At 39.5% G+C, this 22041-nt stretch overlaps 1 protein-coding gene across 7 annotated transcripts in view; it reads right to left on the reverse strand.

Annotated features, from left to right (window-relative positions):
- SORCS1 (sortilin related VPS10 domain containing receptor 1) overlaps positions 1-22041 on the reverse strand; it is a 598052-nt gene that overhangs the window by 97797 nt on the left and 478214 nt on the right. For all 7 annotated transcript variants that reach the window (XM_074382853.1, XM_039465320.2, XM_039465322.2 and 4 more), the window contains exons 11-17: positions 16997-17099; positions 16656-16732; positions 14754-14845; positions 11939-12046; positions 10077-10194; positions 8477-8607; positions 4975-5088 (exon numbers count right to left, since the gene is read on the reverse strand). In XM_074382853.1, the coding sequence (XP_074238954.1) occupies positions 4975-5088; positions 8477-8607; positions 10077-10194; positions 11939-12046; positions 14754-14845; positions 16656-16732; positions 16997-17099 (743 nt within the window). The remainder of the gene's footprint in view (positions 1-4974; positions 5089-8476; positions 8608-10076; positions 10195-11938; positions 12047-14753; positions 14846-16655; positions 16733-16996; positions 17100-22041) is intronic.

Consider the following 22041-nt stretch of genomic DNA (forward strand, 5'->3'; position numbering starts at 1 on the left):
AATAGACCACTAGCCAGACTAATAAAAAAGAAAAGAGAGACGAATCAAATAGAAGCAATAAAAAACGATAAAGGGGATATCGCCACCAATTCCACTGAAATACAAACTAACATCAGAGATTACTACAAACAACTCTATGCACATAAACCAGTAAATCTGGAAGAAATGGATAAATTCCTGGATACTTGCACTCTCCCAAAACTAACCCAGGAAGAAGTTGAAACCCTGAATAGACCAATAACAAGGGCTGAAGTTGAGGCAGCAATTAATAGCCTACCAACTGAAAAAAGCTCAGGTCCAGAGAGGTTTACAGCCAAATTCTACCAGACATACAAAGAAGAGCTGGTACCATTCCTTCTGAAACTATTCCAAACAATCCAAAAAGAGGGAATCCTCCCCAACTCATTTTATGAGACCAATACCGGGCAGAGAGACAACTAAAAAAAGAAAACTTCAGGCCAATATCCATGATGAACATCGACACAAAAAATCTTCAATAAAATACTGGCAAACAGAATGCAATAGCAAATTAAAAAGCTTATTCATCATGATCAAGTAGGCTTTATCCCAGGAATGCAAGGCTGGTTCAACATACTCAAGTCTATAAACATAATGCATCACATAAATAGAACCAAAGACAAAAACCACATGATTATCTCAATAGATGCAGAGAAGGCCTTTGACAAAATTCAACAGCACTTTATGCTAAAAACTCTCAATAAACTGTGTATCCATGGAATGTATCTCAAAATAATAAAAGCTATTTATGACAAACCCACAGCCAATATCAAACTGAATGGGCAAAATCTGGAACCATTCCCTTTGAAATCTGGCACTAGACAAGGATGTGCTCTGTCACCACTCCTATTCAATATAGTATTGGAAGTTTTAGCCAGAGAAATCAGGCAAGAAAAAGAAATAAAGGGTATTCAATTAGGAAAGAAGGAAGTCAAATTGTCTCTATTTGCAGACGACATGATTGTATATTTAGAAGACCCCATCTTCTCAGCCCAAAATCTCCTTAAACTGATAAGCAACTTCAGCAAAGTCTCAGGATACAAAATCAATGTGTAAAAATCACAAGCATTCCTATACACCAATAACAGACTTATAAAGAGCCAAATCAAGAACGAACTGCCATTCACATTGCTACAAAGAGAATAAAATACCTAGAAATAGAATTAACAAAGGGTGTAAAGGACCTCTTCAAGGAGAACTACAAACCACTGCTCAGTGAAATAAGGGAAGACACAAACATGGAAAAACATTCCATGCTTATGGTTGGGAAGAATCAACATCGTGAAAATAGCCATATTGCCCAGGGTAATTTATAGATTCAATGCTATCCCCATCAATCTTCCAATGACCTTCTTCACAGACTTGGTAAAAACCACTTCAACTTCATATGGAACCAAAAGAGAGCCCATATCACCAAAACAATCCTAAGCAAAAAGAACAAAGCTGGAGGCATCGTGCTGCCTGACTTCAAACTATACTACAAGGCCACAGTAATCAAAAGAGCATGGTACTGGTACCAAAACAGAGATATAGACCAATGGAACAGAACAGAGGCCTCAGAAGCAACACCACACATTTACAATCATCTGAACTTTGACAAACCTAAGAAAATCACTGGGGAAAGGAATCCCTGTTTAATAAATGGTGTTGGGAAAACTGGCTAGCAATGTGCAGAAAGTAGAAACTGGACCCCTTCCTGACACATTACACTAAAATTAACTCCAGATGGATTAAAGATCTAAATATAAGACCTAACACCATAAAAAATCTAGAAGAAAATCTAGGCAAAATCATTCAGGACATAGGACAAAGACTTCATGAATAGAAAAATGGGATTTAATTAAAGTCCAGAGCTTCTGTACAGCAAACAAAACAATCATTAGAGCAAATCAGCAACCAACAGAATGGGAAAAATTTTTGCAATCTACCCATCTGACAAAGGGCTAATATCCAGAATCTACAAAGAACTAAAACAGATTTACAAGGAAAAAACAAACAAGCATATTCAAAAGTGGGTGAAGGATATGAATAGACACTTTACAAAAGAAGACATCTATGAAGCCAACGAACATATGAAAAAATGCTCATCATCACTGGTCATTAGAGAAATGCAAATCAAAACCACATTGAGATACCATCTCACACCAGTTAGAATGGCGATCATTAAAAAATTTGGAGACAGATGCTAGAGAGGATGTGGAGAAATAGGAACACTTTTACACTGTTGGTGGGAGTGCAAATCAGTGCAACCACTGTGGAACACAGTGTGGCTATTCCCCAAGGACCTAGAAATAGAAACACCATTTGACCCAGCTATCCCATTACTGGGTATATACTCAAAGGATTATAAATTGTTCTATTATAAAGACACATGCACATGTATGTTCATAGCGGCACTGTTTACAATAGCAAAGACCTGCAACCAACCCAAATATCCATCAACAACAGACTGGATAAAAAAAAAAAAAAAAAAAAAAAAAAAAAAAACGTGGCATTTATACACCATGGAATACTACACAGCTATAAAAAATGATGAGTTCATGTCTTTCATAGAGACATGGATTAATCTGGAAACCATCATTCTCAGCAAACTGACACAAGAACAGAAAACCAAACACTACATGCTGTCACTCATAGGCGGTTGTTGAACAATTAGAGCATGTGGACACAGGGAGGGGAGCATCATACACTGCGGTCAGTTGGTGGGGGGACTAGAGGAGGGACAGTACGGGGTGGGGAGTGATAATGTGGGGAAAAATACCAGATATAGGTAACGGGGGTAGGAAGGCAGGAAGGCAGCAAACTACCTTGCCATGTATGTACCTATGCAACAATCCTGCATGATCTGCACATGTACCCCAGAACCTAAAGCACAATTAAAAATAGTAATAAAATAAGGCTTTTTTCTTCTTATCCTAACCAAAATGCCTTTATCATGCCTAAATATATAATTCTTTAATATCACTTATGATGGTTAACTTAATATGTCAACTTGACTGAGTCACAGTGTGCCCAGATATTTAGTCAAATGTTACATTTCTCTCTCTCTCTCTCTCTCTCTCTCTATCTATCTATCTCTCTCTCTCTGTGTGTGTGTGTGTGTGTGTGTGTGTGTGTGTGTGTGTGTGTGTTTTCTTTTTTTTTTCTTTTGAGATACAGTCTCACACTCTGTTACTCAGGCTGAAGTGCAGTGGCACCATCTCAGCTCACTACAACCTCCACCTCCTGGGTTCAAGCAATTCTCCTGCCTCAGCCTTCCAAGTGGCTGGGATTACAGGCGTGTGCCACCATGTCCAGCTAATTTTTTGTATTTTTAGTAGAGATAGGGTTTCATCACATTAGCCAGGCTGGTCTTGAACTCCTGACCTCACGATCTGCATGCCTCAGCCTCCCAAAGTGCCGGGATTACAGGTATGAGCCACCATGCCTTGCCTTCAGTAGAATGAGTAGAGCAAATTGACTTCTCTAATGAGGGTGTACCTCATCCAATCAGCTGAAGGCCTGAATTCAACAGGCCGGCAGTTCCCAAAGTAAGAGAGAATTCCTTCTGCCTGATGGCATTCAAACTGGAACACTGGCTTCTTTTTCTGCCTTCATACCTGAACTGAGAGACTCTTCCTGGGTCTTGGGTCTCTGGGCCTTTGGACTAGAACTACAACTTTAGTTCTATGGTTTCAGGCTCTCAGACCTGAAGTAGAACTACACTGTTAGCTCTCCTGAGTCTCCAGCTTGCTGACTCACCCTGCAGATCTTGGTACCCACCTATCTCTGTAATTGAATGAGGTAATTCCTTAAAATAAATCTTTCTTTCTTTTCTTTCTTTCTTTTTTTTTTTTTTTATAGACAGAGTCTCACTCTGTCGACCAGGCTGGAGTGTAGTTGCTCAATCTTGGCTCACTGCAACCTCCACCTCCCGGGTTCAAGTGATTCTCCTGCCTCAGCCCCCTGACTGGCTGGGACTACAGGTGCATGCCACGCCATCATGCCCAGTTAATTTTTTTTGTATTTTTAGTAATGATGGGGTTTCACCAAGTTGACCAGGCTGGTCGCAAACTCCTGACCTCAAGTGATCTGCCTGCCTTGGCCTCCCAAAGTGCAGTACTGGGATTACAGGCATAAGCCACTATGCTAGGCCAATAAATCTCTTTCTAAATAAATATTCACCCTGTTGGTTTTATTTTTCTGGAAGGTCCTAACTAATACATTACCTCAACCAATATATGTTCAATTTTACTCAATGGCTCAAATGTGTCTTTTTTACAGATGATTTGTTTGAATCAGAATTTAAATAGGTCCCACACACTATTTTAAAGTTTATAGACATCAATTACATTTGAGACAAATTTATGATTTTTTCCTTTTTATAGTATTTCTTAAATAATATTGCATAAGCCATGTGACACAGATTATTAAACACCAAATTTTAGAATGTGGTTCCAGATTTACAAAGGTCAGAATGCATGGTTTAAATGGGTCAAGACTGAACATAGAGAGGAAGCAAAATACATTCCTATTAACCGTAGTATACTTTTAAAAGTCAATGAGCTCCTTTTGTGATTCCAGGTTCCACATCTATAAACCAGGAAATGCACATATGAAATATCTATTTGGCCTGCCTCGTCATAGATACCATGAGGGTAAAAGGTAACTTCACATAATTAAATAGTTTGAAAACAAAGTGTCAAAAAAATTGAGACATTTCTATTGTAATATCATCATCAGCATCATTTTCATCCAAGAAACATTTCTCTTTTCAATTTGCAATGGGGATCTTATTCTCATGTGAAACTTGCACCGTTAGGGCAGTTGTGCTTCATTGTTAAAGTGAACAAAAGCAATTACACTGTGCTGTAAGGAAATAAGCTTGGCCTTTGGTCGGAAGTCATTCTGTCAGTATAACACGTGCTCCAAAGCAGCAAAGGGTGGCCTCTCAAGGTCACTACTCCAGACACTTACCCAGTACTGTTGAGGTAACTCTGTCCCAAGCTGCAATCCTTTGACAGAGAGGATGGGTTGAACCAGAATGCCGGCAGGCACTGGCCATTGCTGTGTCGCTCGTAACCATAGTCGCTGTTAGGAAAGAGCCGAGAAAAACCTTTTGGTAGGTGGCAAAACTACTGAAAACAATTCCATGTCTGTCCACAGCCAAGTTCTGCACTCATCAATTAGTCAAAATAAATAAAGAAAGAAAGAAAGAAAGAAAGCATTCCCTGACTCAATCAATGACTTCTCAAAGATAGACCTCTTTTTCATAGGATATCTATCAATTATTCAGGAAAATACCCTACACAACCAGTCATTCCATTTAAACACTCTTAAGCTGAGAGAGTAGATGTGTTCTCATTAGAAGCATACACAATACAGATGGCTGGGCCCAGAGAAAGCTATACTGAGAAAATGGGTAGTGGTGGCACTCAAACCTTGGTGAGAAATTCATCACAGAGTGTAACACAGCCACATGTGGCACAGTCCTCATTACTAGTGATGCCTTTGGGATGCTCTTCCAAGACATCTGGATCTAACAAGCAGAGCTGAGCCAGGTCCCTCTGTGCAAACTCCATATGCTTCAAAGTTACAGCCAAAAAGGCAATGTCCTTCAGGAGTGTCTCGAGCATTCCTCTAAGGAAAGGTTTCATCTTAGGCAGTTAGCACTGCCAGTTGGGACTAACTGCTTTAAATCCTCTCTCTACTTTGGAAATAGTCAAAGACTTCCCTCTCAGCCTCCTCTCCTTCATACTTCTAGGGGCCTCTGAGTTGCCTGATATTCTTGGCTTCTGGCAGATGAACTTGGGCACAGAGAATGACAACAAATTGCACCTCCACATGCACAGACAAATCACAGGCAGCAATCAGCAAGCATTAGTATGACTTGGCCCATCTGTGTAATGGAGGTGAGAGGCTGGCACGCAAGGGTCAGGAAGGGAAAAGCAGGCTCCGCTCAGGGGCCTGTGACCAGGCAGCTGGTACTTAGACTTTTGCACATATCAGCTGGATTTGGTGCTGGTTCAACGCAGCATGGGGAGGAAGACTTCAGAACCTATAGGACAACCAGTGTTCACTTCAGGGAGTTACTTTACAAATGCTGGAGAGGGACAGGCAAGGGCATGTGGGGAACTGTCCAGCAGACAGCCAAACCAAGGAGAAAAACTCATTGACAATCAGCTTTCATTACACTACAGCCTGGTGTCATCACCACAACTCCAGCTACCGGGAGAAGCCCAACAAGGTCGTGATGAGACTTCCCAAATATTTTCAGAAATCATGCAGTTACAGAAATCCCACTGGACCAGGAAACCTTACAATGGCCTCCTTCATGATTCATTTCCCACTTCTTAGAACGCATTTCAGCTAGTGGGATGAATAGCTGATTCCAATCACAAATGAATGCAAGGATTGGGCCAAGACAGGGGTACCAGGGATGGGGGAGAGGAGAAGTCTAACTGCTTTCCTCATCTGGTATTCCTTTCACTTTGACCAGCTTACAATTGAAAAAGAAAAATGACAACCAGACAACAACAAAAAGACTGGCTTATTTTGGATCCTGTAGCAAAGAATCCAGAGAAGCAAATCTTTCGAGGAGAAATCAGGAAATAGGGGCATCTCATCTCATTTTTTTTCTCTTTGGTTTTCTACCAGAGAATAAATTTGCCTCCTTCTAAAGAATGGCTGTTTCTTAAGGCAAAAGCTAAATCACTAATGTAAGATGTAACTTTCTTTGCAAATCTTCCTTGAATAGGGTAGATGAAGAAGCATTAGTTGCTTCAGAAGAGGGATGTGATGAATGACTCAAAATCTCATGGTAGTTTTCTCTGTGAATGCATTTCAGGGTGTTAGTCCCAAAGAGTAGTACAAGATAAAATATTTTTGTCACTGTCATAATGTTGCACTGACTGAAACAGAAGTCACTATTGGGGCAGCCCCTGAAGATTTCCTTTTGAGCTCCAATGTAACTGAAGCCCCGTTGCCCTCTGGCTGAGCCCAAAGACATATTGGCTCTTGGCTTGGCATCCTCACCAAGGGGGTACAGCTGTGGGTTATTGGTCTGACTGCTGGTGGCCACTCTTGCCAGACCTTCTTAGTACTATTTATTCAGAGAATATCTCCAGATGTCTACCATAAGAGAAGACTTAACTTTTCTAAGATACGTGATATGTATGTACACAGTATCTCAGTCCAATCACTGATATTTTAATGATTCAATATGTAACCTAAGATTGCTATACAGCTAAAAATAAATTGTTAAAGAATGATTAGTTCTTATGCGGGTCAAGTATACATTCTTTAACACATTTGTACATATTTAGTGATCGCATTCTCTAAATTAAAAACAAATAAAAAATAAAGGAAAAGCAAAAAGAAGAGGAAAAAAGAAAACAATGGAAAATACCAAAGTAGTTACCACCTACCTGTCCTCAATAATTTATAAGCCTTACTTGAACAATGAACATTGACAATAAGGGAAGGGCTTTACTGTGCCCACAAGCTAGCGTTCTGCTTAGCAAATGTCTCAGAAAGAACTCGATGGCACTCTGAGTTTAGTCTAACCTCTCAGTGTCTCAGTACTTCTCCAGTTTAAACTAGCTTAATCCTGGTAAAGCAAGAAGTCTCCTTTAACACTAGGTTCACCGAGTTACAGATTTGCAATGCCATTGCATCTATTCTTGCTCTAAGTTCAGAAAGGTCTTCCATGTATCTCATAGCTGTGGTCAGCTAACTATGAATTGAAAACTTTCAGGGACAGAAAATTTACTGCCTTAAAAGGCCATTATTCCACTACAGGAAATCCTAGATTCTAGAAAGCTTTCATCTAGAGCACAAATGGGTTTGTTTGCTTCCTAAAAAGTCCACTTACTGTTTTCAGTGTTGCTGTTTGAAGCAGCACAGAAAAAAATCTGCTCTTTTTTTCTTTTGTTGAGACATAGTCTCAGACTGACACCCATGTTGGTGTATACTGGTGCAATCTCGGCTCACTGCAACCTCTGTCTCCCAAGTTAAAGTGATTCTCCTGCCTCATTTTCCCAAGTAGTTGGCAATACAGATGCCCACCACCACGCCCAGATAATTTATGTATTTTCAGCAGAGACAGGGTTTCACCATATTAGCCAGGCTGGTCTCAAACTCCCGACCTCAAGTGATATGCCAGCCTCAGCCTCCAGAAGTGATGGGAGGCATGAGCCACCACTACTGGCCAAATATGCTCTCCTTCTGTCCTAGGAATCTATCAATTATATAAAGACAATTATCAGCCATCCTCTGAGTCCTCTTTCAGTCTAAAGAAACTCTTGATTTTCCCATATATACATGCACATAGTGAGTAAACTATAAGGTAATTTTATAAGAAAATGAAGCAGCCACTTAGCCCTATGAATGCTACCATTATTTCAGTTCTAAGCTTTTATTAAGGCCCATGTGGATTAGATATACTGAATGACTCCACGAGATAATTACAGGAGCTCACCAATCAAAATCAGCCTCAGTGCAGACACAGGGTTTAGATTCCATAGCTCCTGCATATTTTCCTTGCATACATTTCCTCTCTGATTTTCGCTTCTTATATATCCTTTTCGCTCCCATGATACATGCTTCCCCCTGCAGGGAAAGAAGGATCACAGACACTTGAGCACATAGCTTGGACTTTCCCTGCCCCACATGAGGGACGTTTAGGGAGACATTTGTGAATCTTAGTGTAATGTAAACCTTGGTAGCCCTCTTTGTGCAAACGACACTTTCCTTTTGATGTCTAGAACCCTATTATACAACTTGACTCTAAAGGCAATCCTAATGATCATTGAGGATTATTAAATAACATCCTTAATTTTGTGTGTATTTATCAAACCTCTGTTTGGCAAAGTGTTAGGTACAGTGCTATGAAGGACATACAGATAAGTAAGACTCAGCCTGTACCTAGGATGTTGCCAACAAATCTGTAGTAATTAAGTTCAGTTCTCCTATAATAAAAGATTTATATAGTTGGTCATTTATGAGAGCATGAAAGAGGAGCATTTCTAATATAAAGATTCATTTTGCCTCGATTTATTATGCCTCTGCCCACACAACTTTACAGCATGGATTTTATGTTCCTCTACCAGACAAGAGAGCTAAATTTGGTGTTTTCCCACAAAATAAATAAAAGCTTTGAACATCACAATGCTTGTGCATCCCAAAGGAGAAAATATCAGGAATGTAAATGAGTGATTTTCTTGTTGAGCCTCTGGGCAGTGTGGGTGTACCCAGCTAATGCAGAGCCCACTATCAGACACACTCTTCCTTTTGTGTTTCTGAAAGACCTGAGTAGAATTTTGCTTAATTTACTGTACAGTGTCTTTCCTGAGCAAATTCCCTTTAACTGGCTTCATTACACATCTACATTTAAATATGTTACTTAGTCTAGGTTTGGGGTGATATGATGTTTTTCTGCCTGAAGATGGTGATGGTGTTGCAGCAAGTAATTCCACCATATCCTTTGAGAGATCTGCAGAACGACTTGTATCTTGGGAAATCAAGGGAGAGACACTTTCATCTAAGCATTTTGATATAAGCTGAATAGGTGAGAGGCCAAGACAAAGGAAAGTTTCCTATTAATAATGCTGCATTCTCATACCAGGAGTACCTTGCAAGGAGGCAAAAAGTACTATATAGTTCCAAAGAATCAAGGTGAAGGGGAAGAAGGATTTCTCCAAAACACTCACCCAGCATAACTTTGTTCTTCTATGTCCCTGTTTGCATCCGTGCCCCCACCATGCAACCCTATGACATTCTCAGATGAATTATGTTTGGATCTCAGTGCTGAATTGCTATTTCATTTTAAGTTATAAGTCTAAGCCAAGCACATTTGAATTTTATCCCATTATATACTAGCACAATAAAAAACAAATGACTTCACAACAAGCTATAAATGGTGAGTTTGTTCACTGCTGTGGAACACAAAATGTGTAAGAAAACAGTATATGGACATTGTGGCCTAGATCATCCTAGTTCCTATACCTTGGCAACTAGCTTTCCCCCAGCATGACCTATGCTTCCTGCCCAGGGCTCAGTCTCAGTTCTTTTCCTCCTACCTGGCTGTGCAGCTGCCAGGGTCTGTAGTCCTCTTCGGCACACCGTCTATCAAAAATGGACTTGTAGTCTACTTTGACCAGCTGCCATTCAGAGCGGTGGCTGAAGTGTCCAAACACTCTACAGAGTTCATGGTGATAAAAATAATCACAATGATAACAGTGCCACCAGCAGTAACAACAGAGAGCATTTGTGGAGTGCTCACACTGAGCTAAGCACGTTACATGAGTCATATCATTTAATCCTCAAAATGCATTCATGAGGAGGGTACTTTTTATTTTTTTATTTTTATTTTATTTTTATTTTTGAGACAAGGTTTCATTCCGTCGCCAGGCTGGAGTGCAGTGGCAGGATCTCAGCTCACTACAACCTCCAATTCCCTGGTTCAAACAATTCTCCTGCCTCAGCCTCCTGAGTGGCTGGGATTATAGGCACGCACCACCACATCCAGCTAATTTTGGTATTTTTAGTAGAGATGGGGTTTCACCATGTTGGCCAGGATGGTCTCGATCTCCTGACCTCATGATCCACCTGCCTCAGCCTCCCAAAGTGCTGGGATTACAGGTGTGAGCCACCTCACCCAGCCAAGGAGGGTACTATTACTGGATCCACTTCACAGATAATATGAGGTTCCATGAGTTTTGTTAACATTGCAAAACACAAAATCAAGTCATAATAACAGGTAGAACCAGAACCCACAGTGTTTGATTCACGAGCCCACTTGTACATATTGTGCCACAGGAGTGGCTGTGAAGATATGGTTGAGAAACAATCATAAATGCTGTATTCTATATGGTCCAAGATTAGACTTCTAGGTAATCTTGCTAAGGTACATAGTTCCCATGGTCTCCATGCCATTTTACCTTCCCACCAGCCCCTAGTGAAATTGATCAGGAGAGCCAAGATTTCCTACACTGTGCAGACTACTCTCTTTACTCAGAGAGACTCAGGTATTTACTGAGACGTTTGAATCACCAATCACAGGCTTGAAGAAAAGCCATGAAGTGGCCTGTTGGGTCATCTTTATAAAATCTCTGTTTTGAAAATATAAAAATTGAAGAAAGACAAATTATGGAATGTATTGCTAATTTAGCTATGTTTCCCATTGTCAAAAGTGTAGCCAACAGGCATATTAGAATTCTGTTGTTGTTGTTTCCTATCATTAAAAAAAAAGTCGTAGTGGTAGGGGAGGGAATTAGAAAGTGTACCAAGTATTCACTTTGGCTTGAAAGTCTTCATTGATGATCAGATCCACTACTTTACAACTGTCCCTTTCTATTTTCCACGTCCAGTTTTCCAAAGGAAGGAAATATCAGTTTGATACTTTAAAGTCCATGTATTGAAACCCATAGGCAGCCAAGTCATTAATCTTTCACAAATTAATGATCATCACATTCCAGACAAAAATGAGTATAAATGCAATTTCATAAGAACAGAATGTTCTCATGGTTTTCCTAATGTGCCTCACAATTGGGTTAGGTAAAAAGCCCAGGAAAAATACAGTACTTTGTGGCATTTTGATGAAACACTATGTTCTGACTTAAAGTGAAATCATTCCTATATGCCTGAGATTTTCTACATATTCAGGTTTATTATTATTAAAGTTTTAAATGTACAGCTTTATTTCTTATGGAAATCATCACTTCTAATTTTTCTAAGCACCTCAAACTGGGTCTCCAAAAAACTATCAAAGAACCAAGAAATAGCTGCCGACGTCTTTCTTTCCTATTTGTTGTACAGTCTTGCAGTAAGATGCAACAACCTCAAACCTAATAGCTGCAAATCAAACAGGCATAGCTATAAAACATTTTTGTGGATTACTGTTTTCTATAAAGGCTGAAACACATAATAGTTTTCAACTTACGTCATGATGAGAGTCTCTTCTCCAGGCTCACCCAGAACCCCATCCACAAAAAGTGGAATAGATGTGAAACTGTATTTGCTCCAAGATCTCCCTTCATCAAAACTCAACCTAATGATATAAAATATATCAGTAATCAGATCTCCAAAGGGGGAGAAAAGTCATTTCAAAGCAAAGATACTCTTAACCAGGAGATAATACATTTTAAAAGTAGCTGGGGGCATTGTCAAAATGAGCCTTTCATATGAATAAGTATTCTTAATTATATTAGAAGATAGAAATACAGTTAGCCAAGCCATCAGGACACAGATGTATTAAAACATCAATGAAGGGAGAGCTACATTAAATGGGAATAACTGTAAGTTTTTCCTAAACTTTTTGAAAGTTTTGGATATTTTATTATTTCTTAGACTTCAAGCTCTCGATCCTTTCCAAAACCTCACTACTGTCTAACAAGTCTTATAGGTGACCCTGATGAGCGATGACCTTGTAAGATTTACTTAGATTTCAACCAACACATCTCTAAGTGACCAAGTTCTAATTGTGTCATCCTTACACCTATAAATCCTGGTTGACCTCACTGAATGAATGAGTACAGGATAGACTTTTGAAAGAAAGAGAAGATAACTGAAGAATTATTCAATTCTTCAGTCCTGATGGTCACTGAAGTGGTCTAAACGCTTGTGTCCTCTCTAAAATACAAATGTTGAACATCTAATCACCAATGTGATGATATTAGGAAACGGAGACCTTGGGAGGTGACTGGATCATAAGTGTGGACCATCCATGAAAGGAATTAGTGATCTTACAAAAGAGGTCTCAGAGAACTGCCTTGCCCCTTCCAGTATGTGAGGACACAGCAAAATGGTACCATTATAAACCAGAAAGTGGAGTCCTCATTAGACACTGAATCTGCCAGCACCTTGATCCTGGATATTTCAGCCTCCGGAACTATAAGAAATTAATTTCTGTTGTTTATAAGCCACCCAGTTTATGGTATTTTGTTATGGCAGCCCAAATGAACTAAAATGGTCACTCAGGGCCTTTACTTTTGCTCTGCATTTCTTTACAAATGCCCTTGCCCAAGCCAAGTCTTATTTTTCTCTTTTACAGCTTTCCCTTCAGTCATCAAAGTAACTTAACAGCAGAAGGAAAACCAGGCTTTTGATTTTGGACAAACTCATATATGCAGAGAACCACTTTCAAAAACACAGATGAAACAGTCTACTGATAACTCCCCTAGAAGTTAGGCCTTATACATCCATGAATGGGACAGGGACAGGCAGAATTGTGGAATATCACCTCAAAAAAAAAGAAAAATGAGTAAGCAAGATCAGGAGAAATGAGACAGGAGCAGAACTGTCAGGAGTCATCGAACTGACTGTTTTTGTAGTAAATCTGCTACCAAAATGCCAAGGATTTTGTCCAGGTCCTGTTAGGTTTGAAGAAAAGCCATGAAGTGGCTCTGTGTGGAATGCAAAAATTGATACAGACATTAAACTCCAGGAGATGTTATTTGCAAACAGTTACTGCAAGAGGTCAAGCTATTCAGAGACTATACCTGATTATGAACATTGTTCTACCTGTGATCATGCTGAGAGAATAACATGTTGGTAAAGGTGTGAGGGTGAAAGTATTGTCACATTTGCAAAGTATAATGCAATTTCTGTCAGATAGTAACACTTCTCTCTCTCTCTTTCTTTCCCTCTTCCCCCTCCCTCTCTCCCTCTCCCCCTGTCCCTCTCTCTCCTACCTCCCCTCCTGACATTCTGAAACTGGTCCAAGTTTCCCATAGAACTGATGATTATAGTTTCTTTGAATAGACACAGAAATTCATCCTCCCTGTCTTAAAACTTGAGAAAGTTACATTTGTCTTATCTGGTTCCTTTCTCAGGAAACCAACCATCAGGCCTCTCAGGTAGTATCAAGGAGCTGAAACTTACCAGACAAAGGCATCTGGCCAATGAGAAGCCAGACTGCTTACCCATCATGACTGCCTAATTGACAACTTGCTTCCTGTGGACCACCTCCTCTTCCTCACCTCCTCTTCCTTACCCCTCGCTAATTCCTGTTTTCCCACACCTAGTTACATTTCTTCCCTCTATATAAACCCCTAATTGTAATCATTAGAGACAGACTGATCGTCCATCTCCTTGGCTACAGTGCCCAATTAAAGCCTTCTTCCCTCGTAATGCTTGTTGTCTCAGGGGATTGGCTTTTTGTGTGGGGAGTCATAGGACCCGGACCAAACCCTTGGTCTGGCATGTGCTACGTTCTGGGCTGCACCAGGGTTTAAGGACTTAAGAGGGAACAGTGGGGGATAAGAAAAGACACAGACACAGACAAACAGAAAGCTGGGCCAGGCGATTAAGGAGGTGAGGATGCTACTCTCTCCAGCCCCGAACTGTTTTAGTGTATTTTACTTTATATGTTTATAAAGCACATAGCAGAGGGAGGGTGCAGTTACTGAGAACAGCCTGTGGTTATTATTTTTATATTTTAGTTAACATACTTCAGCTATAAACCATTTTGCAGCAAGGTTAGCGAAAACTGGTTATATTTTTAGGCCCATTTGTTCTCTCCAAGACATATGCATCCTTCTACTGTGGGTTTACTTTCCTGAAGTTCAACCAAAGTTCACAGCAGCCTTGCTGCTGATCCCCCATGGAGGGAGTGTGCTACTTTGCCTCCCTACACCCTGGCATTTTGGTAACAGATTTACTACAAAATCGTCACAGTTCGATAGCCTGACTACTAAACTGATCTTAGCAGTGCAGGGCCATCAGGTGCAGATCTCACAGGCAGCATGTGCCCTTACCAAAGATGTCGAATCGGGAGAGATGTGTGTTTCATAGCAACCAGGACTCCACCTTGATCCAGGTACAAAACACTGTGCTCTTCTTCAAAGATCTAGATGAGGAAAACACATATATAGACACATATCCACATCCACACATACTCAGGCTTCAGAGAATCAGTATACATATGAGAACAAAAAATCCTTCCCATGACATAAGTTTCCCTAAATCTGGAGAAAAATAAAGTTACAGAACAGTTCTTCCTAACATGGGCTACTGTACCACTGGTGTTATGTAAAATAACTTTAGGTGTGCATAAAATAAATTTAAAGGATGAATATTCATGGGTTCATGCTTATATTCCTTCATTTTCATAATTTCTATTGATTCCCAGTTATAATGATGTCAGAATATTGGTTAACTGTCATATATTACACAGCTCCAGAGAGAGGGAACCTTAGAGATCATTTACTCCAATAGTCTCATTTTCACAGATAAGAAACCTAAGGTTTAGAGAGATATGGTAACTTGCCTGAGATCATGCATATGGTAATGGATGGAGCTTGGACTTGCTGCATTACAGTGGCCTCTCCAGACCTATTATTTTGAAGTTTCCAACTGTTATCAATGAAAAGTGTTCTTGTTTAATTAACAAAGCCTCCACCAAAATCATGGTGAGTTCTGTTGACATCTTTGGGTACATGTGTCATTGTGTATTTCTCCAAAGGTAGAGAAATAAATTTGAAGTCAAATGGAGAAACACTGGAAACAGTATCTAGATCCTTTCTATATAAGATGCATGCTGTTATCTCAGTCAGATTATTAGCACAGCCTTGCCTAGAGTTATATTATAGACAATCTTCTTCCAATTTGTTTCTTATACTCAAGATGCATCCCAAGACTATAGAAGCAGAGACTTCTTTGCCTTGTGTGGGGTGTTGGAAAGAAGAAAATGGGATCCTGCATCTCCAGCTATTCTCCAGAGGAAGTTTACTTAGAATAGTCCAGGTTTCTACATACCTCCAAGATCAATTGCTCTGGGGTTTCTTATGCAAATGTCTTCCCTACCTCCTCCTCTCAAAATATCAGAATCCCACTGAGGATCTATAAAGGATCTGAAGCTAAGAAATGGTAATTGGAACATAATGTGGACATCTCTGGCTAAAATTTAAAGCAGAGTGTTCTCATTGCTAAGTGTGATTACCTGTGCATTAAATTTCAATTTACAGTGCTAGTTACTGTATGATAATTAAATGTCAGTAGGTTATTAAAACATATTTATTGAAGTATAACAACCATGCATTAGGTACATATCTTGTTAAGATTGCTAAACCTCATTAAATATCTGTTTTATAAGCTATGGGTATCTAATTTTCATTCAGAAGAAAGGCAGGCAGGAAGCACTTAAGCTAAAAACGCTGGTTTAAAGTATTCCATTTCTACTTTAACATATGCATCCCGATGCTTATTACTATGCCTTTTCCACATGAGATTTAAACATCTCAGAACACCACCTGGGTAATGGCCATTTTGATATCTGCATCCCTTCCTATTCTGACTTCAAGGCAAAAGGAATTTACGGAGCCAACTCAGCATTAGGCATGTAATCTACCCTTAATGTTGCATATTTCCTATATGATAAACCTTTAGGAATTCTAAACGTCCTTTAGGACGTTCTTATAAACGTCCTTACATACAAACGCTGAATAAAGAACATCTTTATTTAAAGTGATAAAAAAAATCAAACTGCATAAATATTTGCTAAACTCAAAGATTTAAGATTTTTATTTTAAAAAAGGGAAAATAAACATATTCACCGTCTTTAGGATTTATGTGCAGCACTGCTGAAAACTGCTTGAACCAAGTTGGACAATTTTTATGCCACTTAAACTTTAGCAAGTTGGCCCAGGGTGTTTTCTTACCTGCCTCCAAGTGTTCCCTGCATCTGAAGAGACAAACATGCTGATGTCAGTGTCTGATAATTCAGAACCGATATTACCTAGAAAGAGAAGGCCACCGTTAGTGAAAATAACTTCCTGCAACAGCAATAATGGACTATACTGGCAGGCGCATGGCCTGAGAAAGATTTTGGCTGCAAGCATTCTGTCTGTGCAGGAGTTTTCTTCAGACTTGCTTCAGGGCCGGTGGTTTACATGCCTTTCAAAAATAATTTTAGCTTGCTTATTAAGTTCCAAGTACAGATATACAGATTCTTAAAATAAACACTATTTACCACAGCCAGCAAACCAGGGAAGCTTCTTACCTGATGCCACTATGATGCTTGGAGCTGTGTCTTTGCTGGCAATGATCCCTGATGTGTAAGGATTCTCAGAGACCTTCAGGTGAAGGTGCAGTGAGCAATAGGGCTGAAAAGAGAAATAGTGTCATAAAATCACATAATCAAAATGGTCATTTGAAGCTCAGAATCACGTCATCCATCCATCCATCCAACTAACCAACCATCCCATTTACCATACATCCATGCACCACTCCAACAACCCTTGCACTTATACTTACACTACCCACCATCTTTCATTTCCCCAAATGTCTAGTGTCCACTAAGTGTAAAACAGCCTTCAAGTTAGTAAAGGAGAGACCACCTTCATTTTAGGTATAATCTAATTTGATCTTTGTCATTACAGAGTTTACAGTTTATACAGAGGACATGAGATCCTTCTATTAATTACCATAAATAGAATACTTTAACAGCCATAAAAAAGTATAGAAAAAATAGTATGAGACTCTAGAAGATGGAGAGACTATGCTGAACTTTGAATCATGAATGACTCCAAAGAGAAAGCAGTGCCTGAAGCAAAGATAGATAGGCTACGAACTGCAGGTAGCTGTTCAAGAGATTAAAGAATGTTTCAGGCCTGAGTAATAGCAGTAACAAAGAAAAAGAAGCAGAAAAGCTGAGTAGCACAGTATATCATCAGAAAAGACCGAAGAGGAGAAATGGGATATGAATCCAGGAGAGAAGATCAAGTGAGGCCTGGGAGGATTTCGAAAAAGTCAGTTGGCATCTCTTAGTCACTCTCCATTTGAGACCTTGGTCTCAGTTGCACAGAAAAAGCATGTGAAACTATCCCAACACCCACCAAACAACTGATCCAGTATCTCTACCAGGATATGATCAGAATCAGAATTATTCAACATGAAAGTCATATTCGTAGACAAAATGCACTGGTTCTAAAAATTTAAATGAAAATATAAGGGACTTGTTTATCTGTGTAGAAACCTTGATCAAATTATCTGATTGAAATATCAATAGTTTTCAACAAAAAAATGGATAATAAATCTTATATGAATTTTGTTAAAAATAGTTCTTGCACTGAGTTGTCAAAAAATATAAGTTTGTGTTTGAACCTACATTTCTTCTCATCTCTCAGGAAGATTACTTTCTAATCTTATCAACTTGACTTTTTGGAATCACCAATGTATCTCTGTTATTACTTTTATTCTGCTCTGTAAGTTTCAGCCAGCAGACATTCAGAGATCTACAGATACAATGATTAAATTTATACAGGATGGAGTAAATGACAAAGTGAAAATGAAACTCAGGAATAAAAGCAGCCAGAATGCTGGTGAAATAAAACAGCAGATCACAATTGCATATTTTCTTTATTGCCAACAAAGTAAAATTCTCAAGGTGTAATAATAGTAATAAATGATTGGTTTTGTATAAAAATTTCATGTATATCTTTCAATAAAAGGAGTTTTCACTTTATAACGTTCTATAAGAGCAAAAAAGACAGCCCGTATAAGAAAAAATATCAGGCCTAGCTGCTTGGCTTTTACTTGTCCAAGAGGAAGACTAGAACTGTTATAATTAAATGCTGTGGATGTTCCAGAACAGCACAGTACAACATTCAGATGATGCTAAGACAGGATAAACCAGGATTGCAAAACCAGTTTTCCATTAAAGTCTTCCTTATAACTGCAGCCTGTCAGGGTCTCCCCTCTTCTAATCTACAATTTATTTCACTGTGCACAATCTTGTATTATCTATTTCAGGTACATACAGCTATATCACTCTAAGAATACACTCTATAAATAAAGATAACTGATTAAATACTGCTTTGCACCTTTTGTGAAACCTAACATAGAATCTAAACAAGATAATAAATAGAAGCTTGCAAAATCAAGCAATGTTTTTCTGTTAGGATATGAAAGACATCACTTTACTATTTTACTCAGAGCAATGCCAGGAGTATGTGGGCTTGATTACAAACCACACAATCTGAATAATGTTGTGAGCATCTGTATGACATTCCAAGAAGTAGACGACTGCTTGGTGATTATCTCTAGACATATTAGCTTAACAGAGGAGTCTGTACCACCAAATGGAGGACATCCCTAGCCAAAAGAGCAACCAACTTACAATCTTAAGCCAGTTGCTTGCCACAGGTGAAAGATTTTGAAACTTGTTTGCACCAGACCTTAGGATTACTTGGTAAGGGGCACTTGTCATTACAAAGGAAAGATGTCAGGCTGAGCTGAGTGTGGCGGCTCATACCTGTAACCTTAGCATTTCAGAAGGCTACAATGGGTGGATCATTTGAAGTCAGGAGTTCAAGACCAGCCCGACCAAATGGTGAAACCCTGTCTCTACTAAAGATACAAAAATTAGCTGGTCGTGGTGGTGGATGCCTATAATCCCAGCTACTTGGGAGGCTAAGGCAGGAGAATCACTCGAACTTTAAGTGGAGGTTGCAGTGAGCCTAGATCGCACCACTGCACTCCAGTCTTGGCGACAGAGTGAGACTCCCCATCTCTAATACAAAACGAAAAAAAAGCAAAAAACGAAAACAATGGAAAGATATCTTTTTTTCCATTGGCTATCTCAGCATGCCTCTGTTGCTATGGCTTTCAGAGGGCTGAGATATATTAATTTGAGAAGAAAAGACACCAGTTCACACAGTAACAGCAACATTAGAAATAATCTTTTGATGCACTTTTTTCTCCACTCTCACATTTGTAGTACTGGATTGCCCCCAGCTGGTATAAGGAGAATATTCTGTGGCTTTTTCTTCTTTAATTTTCTTCAAGGAAGTTACAAAGTCTACACAAATGTTTAAGGAAAAAACAATGTGAGGTGATTCATCTTCACTTTTTTTAACTTAAGCTGCTGTAGTAACCAGGTTTGGACAATTGTCCAAGTTAAGTCATAAAAAAAATTAATATAGTTTATATTAGTATATTTTATTACAACACTTATCGAATCCCTCTAAGCCCCTGGAGGACACAAGACAAAGCACTCCCATTCTTTTTCTTTCTTTTTTTTTTTTTTTTGGTGATGGAGTCTCACTCTGTCACCAGGCTGGAGTGCAGTGGCGTGATCTCCACTCACTGCAACCTCTGCCTCCCGGGTTCAAGCAGTTCTTCTGCCTCAGCCTCCCAAGTAGCTGGGACTACAGGTGCACACCACCATGCCCAGCTATTTTTTTTTTTTTTTGTATTTTTAGTAGAGATGGGGTTTCACCATGTTGGGCAAGAATGGTCTCAATCTCTTGACCTTGTGATCCAATTGCCTTGGCCTCCCAAAGTGCTGGGATTACAGGCGTGAGCCACCGCACCTAGCCTAGCTCTCAGTTCCTATGCACATTTTGCCCAGGCAGGGGACACATTACAGGCCCCTTTCTTTCTCTAGTCTACCTGACTTCTTTTCTCTCATTAGCAAATATGTGCTGAGTACGTATACATGCTAATAGTCACAATAGTTGCTTTTTTCTTTCCAGGGTTACCTCCAAGTCAATAGAGTCAAAGCACAGCTTGTTCCAAGGGCAGTTTTCTATTTTCCTGCCCTTCCCATATTAAGAAAATATACAAAGGTACACCCAAACCACCAATGACAGCAGCTGACCTGCAGAGGATAGAATGGCCAGCGCACATGCTTGGAAGCTGCCCTTTGCATCCTTACACGTAGTCACTGGCACATCATCAATTGGTAAATTCCAGGAGCAGCTAGATTGTTAGTGTGTAATCTTTTCTGGGTCAGGTACAAAGTTTGAACATCTGATGCAAATTAAAGACCAAAATAAAATGCACATAGACAAGTACACAGAGTTTTTCACTTATTTTCAGGGAGTCTGCAAACCTCTGAAACCCACAAGTGGACCTCTAGTTACTAGTTACCTTTCTTTGCCACATTCTTTTATTTTAACCAACAAAATATTTTGGCTATTGCAAGTGTTCAGTTAACGTCCGTTGAATTTAACTGATCCATTATTTTTTACTTCAAATATTTATCATTTATTCCTCTTGTCTAACTGAAACATTGTACCCTTTGACCAATATCTCCCCATTTCCCCTGATTTCTAGCCTCCAGTCACTACCATTTTGTCTGCGCTTCTCTGAGTTTGATTCTTTTAGGTTCCACATAGAAGTGAGAGATGCAGACTTGGTGTTTTTGTGCCTGGCTTATTTTTTCTTAGCAAAATGTTCTCCAGGTGATCTGTTAATTATCTACTGTGTTTCTAGCATTGTGGATGCCCACTGGGGAATTACCAAATGACATAAGACATTTCCCCACCATGTAATAAATCAATTTTAAAAGCTGTTATATTATTTAAGGGTCAACCAGCTTCAAATCCCAATTCTTTCTCCCCAGTCTTTGTATCAACTGCCTTTAGATCCTATCGTCATGAGACCTTTATCTCCACGGTGTCTAATCTGAATGTTGTATTGAAAAGACAGATCAGAGCTTTCATAACAAATGAGCTTCCAAAGAGTATCCCCAACACTCTCCCTCCCAAAATCCACACTCATCTGTATAATTTCTGACTCTGAATTAGAACTTGAATTTATTAGCTCTTCCATAAACAGTCAATGGCAAAAGGAAGGAGGCTCCTGGATCAACTGGCTGGATATGGGGAATTCAGCTCCAGTCCAAATCAGCAAAATATATACAGTCACAGACAATGCAAGAAAGGAGAAAAGCAGATTCTCCTGGGGCCGCTGCCTCCTCAGCTCCAGGAGAAAACTACCAGAGGAATCCACAAAGAAGTCAGCACCTCTTTCCAGGAAATACTGTGCTTTCTCTAAGGGCCCAAGCATTTGTCTCAGGCTCAGTTCAGCTCACATCTTGCCTCCTGGGAGCCCAATCCTGAAGCCTGGGAGGCAGGTGGACCATGACCTATAATACTTGATCTAATTGTACAATGCAGTCTTCAGAGAAAGAAATCCCAGCTGGGCCCTCCAGGCAATCAGTCTAAAAGTCCTAAAAATACAGCCCAAATTACCCTAGATGTCTTATTTCTATAGAATACATTTTTACCAGGAACCTTCCATTTGGGCTGTAATTCTGAA

Source organism: Saimiri boliviensis, chromosome 12 (assembly GCF_048565385.1).
Source record: "Saimiri boliviensis isolate mSaiBol1 chromosome 12, mSaiBol1.pri, whole genome shotgun sequence".
NCBI lineage: Eukaryota > Metazoa > Chordata > Mammalia > Primates > Cebidae > Saimiri > Saimiri boliviensis.